We start from the raw sequence: 10,075 nt of genomic DNA, 5'->3' as shown, positions 1-10,075 counted from the left end.
AGACTCAGGCTCTGGGTCAAACTGATTAAGTATGGGCCTTCCCTGTGGTGGAGTGATCCACAACAACACAGAAGTGTGGGTCAGCTTGAGTAGCTGTGTTGCTTATGTCTGAAGGCTGTGGTAGACAGGATATCCTCCTCTTCCAATGTCTCCAGGTCTTTGTATCAGTGGTCTTGAGTTACAGTTGCTCCTACGGGGTTAGGGAGGAGACTTAATCAGAATTACCTGGGGAGATTTTTTAAAACACACATGCAAACTCTGCTTGCCTTACACCACCAAGAGTGAATCCAAAATGGAAGACATGGCTGTGAGCATGTGTACTTGTACATAATTGTGATGTGCCCATTCTCTACTGAGTCCATGGTGGTACTATTTGACAATGGTAAGTCCTTTGAGGGAGGCTGAAGGGTCTTAAGGGTCATTATGTTCTCCACAGTACGTGGTGTCTAATTCAGTAGAGATTTCAGTAGATACTCACCAGATATTTGTTGAACGAATGGATGAAGCAAATGGCAGTGGAGAGATAAGAAAAAAATCTAGACAAAGAGGACTGAGCACTGGACTGTGAGGAGGACTGGCAGTTCCTCAGTCAGGATGTGTTAATCGAGCACGCTTAAAGGTGAACCTGGCCTTCGTTAGCAGTCTGACCCTCGACTCTCTAGCAATAAACATAAACACTGTTCTGCCCTTGACCTCAAGGGTTAAAATAATAAATAGCTTAATTGGCCATCATTAATTCCACTTCGAATTTATTATAGATAAATGTGGCCTTGAAAAGAATTACTCCCACGCTCAGCCCAGGCATTTTATCCTCAAGCCTCCCAAAGGTGCGCCTGTTGTAAAACAAATAAAATCAGCTTCCCACCTCCTCCCTCCCATCGACAGCACATTTGCTATTGAGTCCAGGCAAATGGCCATTTGCAAGGTTGGATGAGTAGTTAAGCCACACAGGCACAATGTAATATGACAACATTCTTCATGGTAATATCGTCCTTCTGCTCATTACATTTGAATATAGATTGCTGGTGTGCAATGCCTTCGACCTCACTCTCTATTTGTGAGGTTTAGGAGTTCTTCAGACAAGGTGACGTCCACATGCGCTGCCCGGAAATTATTAGCCTATTTGTAAGCCTAAAAGAATCACAGCTATTGTCTCTAAGAACTTAATTTGCCAAAGCTCTTTTCTTCCTATCCTTAATTATGTATATATTTATAGACTTGAGCCACCTGCCTGCTCAATGCTTGTATATAATTGTATCTCTTAGTTGCCACTTAATGGCTCAGGGCTCTTCCTTTATACTCTCTTTGCTTCAAACTGTACATTTATATATCAGTACTCAGCTCAGCTTCTGAGTATTAAACATTTTCCCCTCACTTCCTTGAAAAGCTGTGAATAAGCCTTTTAGCATTTTATCTGGACCAAACAGCAGTGGTTTTACACGAGAAACAAGAACTCTGTAAGTAAATCTATGTATTTATATGTCTAAAGTGTATTATAAAAAGAGGCAATAAATCCAGTTTTCTACATAAAAGGAATTAGATTTTCCAGTTTACCTCTGCACTGGGATTAATAAAATGTGCAACAAATAGCTGATGGAATGATCCATTTGAAGTTTGTAAAGGCATCTAGGGAAGCTGGCTGAAGTAGCCTTTTTATTTTTTCAAAAAAGGATGCCTGCTAATTTTTTGATTTGGTCTTGTTCCTGAATGACTGTTTTAAAATGAGCTGAGAGACTGTTACCTGCCCATTTCTGCATGGCTGAGCAAATTCACCGGTAAATCCAAGTTTCTCTTCATTTCCATCACTACACGTCTCCAAATTACAGAGAATTCATTCCTGAGCTGGAGAGGTGCCAGAAGTTTCTCATCTAGCTGTCTATGTGCTGCCTTTTTCTTTCTCCTCTTTGAGGCTTTCTGATGCCTAGAGTGAGCTCAACTCAAAGGTTTCCAGCCTCACACTCGCCTCTCATTCCCCCACGGTCACATCGAGCTCTGCAATTCTGAGGAATACCGGGTGCCAGCATCCGATTCACAACCTCCTTTTACCTGCAGGTGTTCCAGAAACTTCAAAATGCGTCTGGTAATGTATTTGCTCCTCTAAATGTGCCACTTTGATGTGCATTATATGCAGCTGCTTATTATTTTTAAAAAATATCTCTTCTGAATAACACTGCATGCAAAAAATACGTCAAAGGGGGCTTATGGAACAGTGTGGGCTTAATTACTGGTCTAGGTGTGTGTGTGTGCATGTGTCCTTATTAATGTAGGCATGTGTGTATAAATATGTATTATTTATGTACACATATGTCTGCGCAGGCAGATTTCACTAAAGGAACCTCATTGAAAGCAATACTTTTTATGTACATCTAGATTTTCTAATCAGATCTGTAAACATTTTACACATCAACAGCAAGCAGAGGAAAAATACATTTTTCAAACCCATGCAAACGGCATGTTTTAGACGCCTATTTAAAAAACCCTCCTTTCTTGTGTGTGTGTCTGTGTGTGTATGGGGAAGAGGTGTCGGTTTTTGAAAATTTGGAGAGAAGAGTTATCTTGCTGTTGTACGAGAATTTCTACCCCATGTTACCTGCCTTCTTAAAACTCAGTGAGCACTGAGGAAAAGAGCTGTGGTTCTGCTTTAGAGTAACCCCAGGGGGACGTCGAACCGCGGTGTTCAGCAGGCATTTTAGGTATTCTAAATACTAGCGCTTGAATAATAAGTAGATGGGGTAGATTTGCTATAGCCAAATCCTGCTATGCTTTTTGGCTTGTAGGAATCACATTCATACTGTACGTTCAGGATGTGCGTGTGTTTATTGAACTCCAGTGAAGCAGCGTGTGAGTGCAGGATCATAAATCACATTATTTATTTGCCAGCATTGGGTGCTAGAGTCTAAAATTAAGAAATTACTTAGCAATTAATAATACATTCAGCATCCCTTGTCTCATTGGGTAAAATTTACAACCTCGGGACTTGCTCCTCTAGTTATAGAGAAGAATGATTTAAGGTTCAGACTTAATTGCTATTTTGAATCCTTAAGCTAGAAAGAGGCTTGCAATACTTTATTAAAAGACTTCTTTCGAAAAATATGTATGTATATTTCTGGCTGTGGTGGTGAGCTAATTATGACTATAATGTGTGATATGCTTAAGAAAAATAACTTGTCTTGGGTATTGCTCAGTTGTATAATAGAAACTTGCTTTCTTATCTTCATATTATAATAATACTTTCACTTTGCATTATGCTCTTACTTTTTGAAATCAGTAATTACTAATTGTTGTAAAGATGAGAAAATAAGGTAGCAAGTCAGGTAGAATTCATAAAGAAAAGTAGGTTGAACTAGTAGTTTTCTAAGAAGTTAAATAAAATAGATTTTCATAAGTGAGTTTTCTAAATATACAGTGGGTATTGATATTTGAAAATGGAAACATCTTAAATATTAACTTGTTAAGTGGAACAGATTAGAATAGTATTAATGTCATCTTATAGTTCCTTGCTACATTAAAATGAGGTAGTAAATAAGTTAATTGTTTTATATTGGCTATTATTTTTGCGTTGTTATACTTCTAAAATCAACAATTTATTTTGATTTACTTTGAATTGAAGACAATAGTAAACTTCAGTAAGATAGTTTACTGAGTTGTAACAATGAAAATGAATATTTTAAAAGTCAGCGTGAAACTGCTTTTACTTTTTAGCATTCAAGATCTAATATTTTATCAGTTTATAGAGCCATTTACTTATAGAGGATTATGTGTATTTCAAAAAATTACATAACTTTTAATACTGATTTTAGCAACTATGTTCAATTTATAATTACTCAAAGTAATACAATAAAAATGCATTTCAATATGTAGGGATGGCTCCTTGAAAGGACATATTATATTAGGAGCCATTAAAAACCTGTGTAGGCTATTAATGTTATACTCATGTATTACTCTGCGTGTAACTGATTTCTATTTCAGATACTATTCATTTCCAATATTATAAGATTGTATCCCAAGATTGAGCCTAAGATTGTATCCTACTGAATGTAGGAATTTTACCTTTGAATGTAAATATCTTGATGAAGGTTTCAAATTGGATGTACAGGATGGTTGAAGATTTAGTAGTACTTTTGTTGTATGTACTGCAATATGTATTAATGCATATGTGAAACAATTAAACTATGTAAAAACATTCCTTGCATTCAACCACACTACAAAACATTTTCACCTTACTTTTGAAGTTGGTTATTTTGTTTGAAGTTTCATAGGCATAAAGAGAGGTTTTATTTTTCAGAGCTTACGTGGTATTGTGTGGTAACAAGAAAACATTCAGTGCCATTTTGTAGGGAATATCATATGTGAGAGAGAAGAATGCTGCATTTGCCATCTGTCTCCAATTTTGATTTCCTACTGGACTTTAGATGTGTTACAGACCAGGTCTTTATTTTATAAAACAAATTTATATTACCCAAAATACCTAAAATAGTTGTAAAACACTTCTCCCATACAATAGTTTCCCCATTACATGACTGATATTTTCTTACCAAACATTTTATTTTTAAGGCTCACATATAGAATGAAAACACACACACAAAAATAATTTATAGACTGACCATGCATCCATAGCTGAAAACATTTATCCCTTAAGTAAGTGTTTATTAAGCATCACATTGCGAAGCCATCTTCTCGCCTTGGGAAAAAAAGGTGGGTGGAGAAGAGAAGTCCTGCCTAAAGAAATAGGAGTGGCTATTCCTGCTATTTCATTATTAACAATTGCTTATGGAGTCACAGATGCCTTCAATGTGGTTTGAGAATTACATGTTCTGTTATTGTTGTTGTACTTAGTTTCAAAATGACACAATCCTTAGGGAGGGTTTGCCAATACAAAGGGACACTCATTGTTGGGGTGAGGAGGGCAGGCTGGTCAAGAAACACTGTCTGGGGTAGATCAATTCCCAACCACATTGTGGGGGAGATTATTAGAAAAGTGATGGAAAGGAGAGGAACAGGCATTTTGGGTGGATGGGGAAGAAAGACGGGAAGAAGCGTATCACGGCAGGAGACAAAGAAGGTGATGACCTTGTAGAGAGAAGAGGAGCCATATTGGAGGTAACAGCAAACGAAATTGAAAAAAAGTTACAGGGCTGGGTTTTACATGTTTTAATTAATCTTCATTAGCCTTATTAGATCCTGTGGAAAATTCTTTGAGAAAGTGAACATTTCTTGTATTAATATTTTGTTATATAAAACAACCTCTCTAAACAGCATTTCAAAGTCTATACAATAATTTTAATTCATATTTTTGAGCAATTACTATGGTCCAGCTATGCGCCAGGCACTGCACTTAATGCTTTAAATGCATTATCTCATATAGTCCTCATTTAATATTAATGTCCCCATTCTACAGGTGAAGAAACTGAGGTGCTGAGAAGTTTATGTAACTTGTCTAAGATTGTATGAGGTCAGAAGTGGAGGAGCTGGGATTTGAAACAAGACTCTAGAGCTCAGCCTTCTAACTACTACACAACAAAATCATTTCAGCTTATCATTTCATTCCAGCTTCAGGTCCAGATTGATATGGCTAATTGTTTACTGGGGGTGTTGTTTTGGTTCTCTAGGAACAGACACTAAGACAGAATTAGCAGAGCAAGTGGTTTAAAGATAATTGGGGAGAAAGCAAAACCGGTCAGGGAGAGCCTTCAGACCACATAATGCAGATCTGACAAAGTCTCATCCAACCCAATGGCAACCTCCAGAGGGAAGATCGCTTGTAAAATAATTCCTGCTTTGGGCAGAAATGACCAGGTCTAGTACCCCTACCATGCTGGCTGAAAGTCCCTAGGAAGAGCATGGTTGTGGCTCACAAGTTGAAGCAAATCCTGAAGGTTGTCAGCTAACTGCACTTCTTGCAGCTGAATAACAATTTCTTTCCTGAAGGGAGATCTAAGTGGAGTACCTCTTTGGCTGCCAAGGTGTTATCTCTACAAAATGTCCCATAGAAACTTAGGGAAAGGCAAGTGAGGTGCCTAGGGTGAAGAATTGAAGGAAGTACTTACTCTCTCTGGGTTATTCAGTGCGCAGTGGGCACTGCAGAGTGGGTATTTCCTTAAGTTTTGCACTCTAGGTGCCTCGCCTGTCTCACCCTCACCCCCAGAACCTCAAGATCAACACACTTAGAATTAACCTCATCATCTTCCCTCCAAATGGACACTTTTTTCAGTCTTCTCTCTTAGGCAGTTTCGATAACTGCTCCTCTCTATTCTCTTTGCTCCCGTCCAAGTCAGTCTCTCTACTGCCGCAGCATCGTCTGTATTGAATGCAACTCTGATGTATAATTCCAATGGTGAATACTCTGCAGTGGTTCCCTACAGCCTAGAGAATTCCAAGATTCTTTCTATGGCATATAAAAAGACCATGTATGATATTATCATGCGGATAATCTGGACCCAGGACTGGAGCAATTTTGATACTACAGCTAAAGAATATGAGAAGTGTTTATTTTTATAGATAGAATAGGTAATATTTAATTCTGGGGTTGAAGGATGGGTGGGAATTTGTAAAGCTGAGAAGATGTTCCATGTGGGGGAAGCAGAACCAGGTGATTTAGGGGGAGATTAGAAGGAATGGGGTAACTTGATTGGAATTTGGAGAATACATAGAAGATTAATGGGCTGCATGCTTGGAAAAGTAAATTGGAGCTGGTCAAATAACCCCAGCCACGGAGTTTAACTTTTCCTCTGAAGCCTTTTGATCAGAGAAGTGGCATGATCAAAATGGGCTCCTGTGAGGGTGAAAGAGGCTGCACCGAATGCAGAGCAGTCGGGAGTCAGGGAGACTAGTTAGAAGGCTATTTTGCTCTTAGAGGTGAGAGGAAATAAGATCTTGCATTAAGAATGAAAGAATGGAAAAGACATGAAGAAATATGAATGAAATAAGGGAAAATAGGATTTTAAGACTGATTAGAGGAAGGCATGAGAGGAAGATAGTACTCAAAGAAGACTCAAAAGTTTGAATTGGGTGATGGGACGCTGGTGTAAGGGAACCAGAAACAGAAAGAGGCTTTTTGTTGAGGGAAGATGGCAAGAGTCTAAGAGGTGTCTACAGATGAACCATTTCATTTATTTTCCCAAATGAATGTCATATAAATCCTTCATTTTTCTTTCATTTCAGGTACTGCTTGTTCAACTCCTCAAATTTTGCCTGATTTTTAATTTACTGTCATTTAGAGATTTGACTATAATCCCTTAAACAAAGATTAAGGCATGGAGACAAAAATTATGTTTACAGACATAACCGTTCTGACAAAATTTAGGTTCCTTTTTCTAAATTCAACTGTAAAAACACCTTTTTTTTTTGGGCCCACACAATTTCTAACAGCAAGTTTGAATAAATTATTATTATTTTTATACTTTATTTTTCAAGAAATTTTCTTGGCTTTGTATAGACCTGATCCTGGCTAGCAGAGGCTGGCAGGACTGGGCCATCTAATCAAAGGTCTTTGTTCATAGGATAGTTAGAAGAGCCAACACTGTTATCATGAGTTGCAGACACCTTGTCATAGAGAAAATCTGATACTGCTGCCTCCCACTACCCAACTAACAAAGGGACAAACTAACAACATAAAGAGAAAAAAGACTTTTCAAATAAAGATTCATGTAAAATACGATTTTGACATATGCTTGCTTTTAAGTAGGCTGAATTTTCAGTGAAAAGGAAATAACAGCAAAGACTTGATGCTAAATAAGCTTTAGGTACAGAAATGAACAGTAAGTTTTATAGGAATTTGCAATGCAATGTGAGGAGCTCAAAGCAAATATTTAATTGTCCTGAAAACTGAACAACATAATGGTCAAATTTGCATATTCTTCCAGTCTGACTTGTTTTACTGCAGAGTGCAGGAAAACACTCGTAGTGATATTATATTAGCATCCATGCTATACAAAAAAAAAAAAAAACTTTTAAAAGATAATGAAATTAACGTTCAAAGCCTACTAGATAACACGTATACTAACTTGTGCCTAACAAGCCGTGGCAGTAAAAAGATAAGCTGGTAACATGTTGTTGTCTGTTTTGTGACAGTGATAACATAGATCTGATGCCTCATTCATGACTGGGGCTGCCAGACACAGAAATACAGGATTTGCACACTCTGACCTCTAGAATATGGGGCTATCATAAGTCAATAAGTATAAATTCTACTTTTAGTTTCAGACTTAGATATAGGACAATATGTTTTCCTGGTTGTATCAAAACAAAAAAATAATAAGACACTGAACCATAAAAGGAAGGGAGTCTGTCTATGTGGACTTTTGTAAGTCTGTGCTTTACCCTCAACCTTCAAGGCAGCTATCTGTACTGGGCAATGTTTGATATTTAAGATAGACTAATGAGGTAGGTACTATCGATTATTGTCCATTATACATAGAAGGAAACTGTGGGTAGAGAGATTCAGGAATTTGTCCAAGGTTGCACAGGGGATAAACAGTAGAGTGGATTTGAACCCAGGACCTGAGCTCTCAGACACTGAGCCAGGCAAGGTGGGTGTGAGCAGAAGCAGGGATTGGCGGGGCTTGCCCACCCAGAAGGCTCTTCACTGAAGCTCTCCTTCCTCATGCTGCTCTTCCTATCTCCCTTTGCTCCTTGAACTTTTCTCTATACTGTCAGGAAATACAGCTGTAAACTCAGGAACTAGCACCAAACCTATATTTTGATGGATTGATCATGAGTTGCACATTGAGAATAAAAACATTGCTACTATGTTGTGGTGATGTATGTCTCTGCAATGTAGGCATCCACCTGTTCATCCTCATCTATCTATATCATTCTTTTAAATTGGGGCTTTGTTGATATTTAGAGGTGGTAGACTTGAATTCTGTGTTAAATTTTGGTCCACATTGGACAATTTGAGCTCATACTTTATGGGAGACAGCAAATTGCCCCTATTTGTTGTTGTATGGTAACATGTATGTGATTTAATGAACATTAAATGTACGGAAGCTTGATGATGGAAGAATTAGATTTGATGCAGCTCCCTGGTTAGCTCTGTTTGTTGGCAGGGATGAGCCCCATTTAGCCTCCTTATACATCTCATTCTGAAGTCTAGATTTCCTTTCTGTAAAATGGGTATTATGACAACCAGTTCCTATAAAGAAGCATGGTGTAGTAGGATAACTCCAAGCTTTGGAATCAGACATGCCTGGGTACACATTCTCTCTGTCACTTTGGAAATCTACTTTAGTATCTCTGTGGAATGGGAATAATACTTCTTTGTATTGCTGTGAAGATAAGATGCTGCATGTATCATTCCTGGTATATAGTAGGTGTTTAATAAATGTGCTTAGTACATTGTTAGGAGCACAGAAACAGAATGCGTAAGTGGTTAAAATCACCTGACTCTGGACCCAAACTTCTAGCTTCAAATCTGAGATCTATTACTTATCAGCTGAGTGACCTTAGGAAATTTACTTAACTTTTTTGTGGCTTAGTTTTCTCACCTACAAAATGGGAATGATAAAAGCAACTTCCTTACACAGTTGTTGGGAGGCGTAGGTGACTTAATGTATGTAAAGTGCTTAGAACAGTGCCTGGCATACAGTAAACACTCATGAACGTTAAGCCCTTCTTTATGAGATAAAGCTCACTTGGACATGATTCCTTCTCAGAGTGGGGGGGCTGCCAATTCACAGTGCACCTAGGGGGAGGCATTTCCAGTTTCTTGTTATCTAAGACCTAAATATATTTATAGTAATCTAGTGTCCATTGAGTCATTGATATTATGTATCTCAGTTTAACAAGTTCATGTGTTATCTATACAGATTGTTGGCAAAGGCAGGGCTCTCACACAGCAAGGGTGGGGAAGAAGCAAATTAGTACACCTACCTTTAGGTGGCAATTTGCAGTATCCATCAACATTTGAAATGCACACCTCTTTGACCTATCAATTTTACTTCTAAGAATTTTCCTTCAGATGTACTCACATAACTGAGCAGATGTGGTGAAGTTGTTGGCTGCAGCATTATTTGTGATACTGAAAATCTGTAAACAACTAAGCATTCATCCAGAGAAAAATACTTAAATATTAATA

General features: G+C 37.9%; 1 protein-coding gene across 1 annotated transcript in view; it reads left to right on the top strand.

Annotated features, from left to right (window-relative positions):
- Nucleotides 1-1,888: 1,888 nt before the first annotated feature.
- LOC105809167 (schwannomin-interacting protein 1) overlaps nt 1,889-10,075 on the top strand; it is an 886,964-nt gene continuing 878,777 nt past the window's right edge. The window contains exon 1 of the mRNA XM_012642921.1: nt 1,889-2,080. Within this exon, the coding sequence (XP_012498375.1) occupies nt 2,072-2,080 (9 nt within the window). The 5' untranslated portion in view covers nt 1,889-2,071. The remainder of the gene's footprint in view (nt 2,081-10,075) is intronic.

Source organism: Propithecus coquereli, unplaced genomic scaffold (assembly GCF_000956105.1).
Source record: "Propithecus coquereli isolate 6110/MARCELLA unplaced genomic scaffold, Pcoq_1.0 Scaffold19, whole genome shotgun sequence".
NCBI lineage: Eukaryota > Metazoa > Chordata > Mammalia > Primates > Indriidae > Propithecus > Propithecus coquereli.
This window is presented reverse-complemented; position numbering and strand designations above follow the sequence as displayed.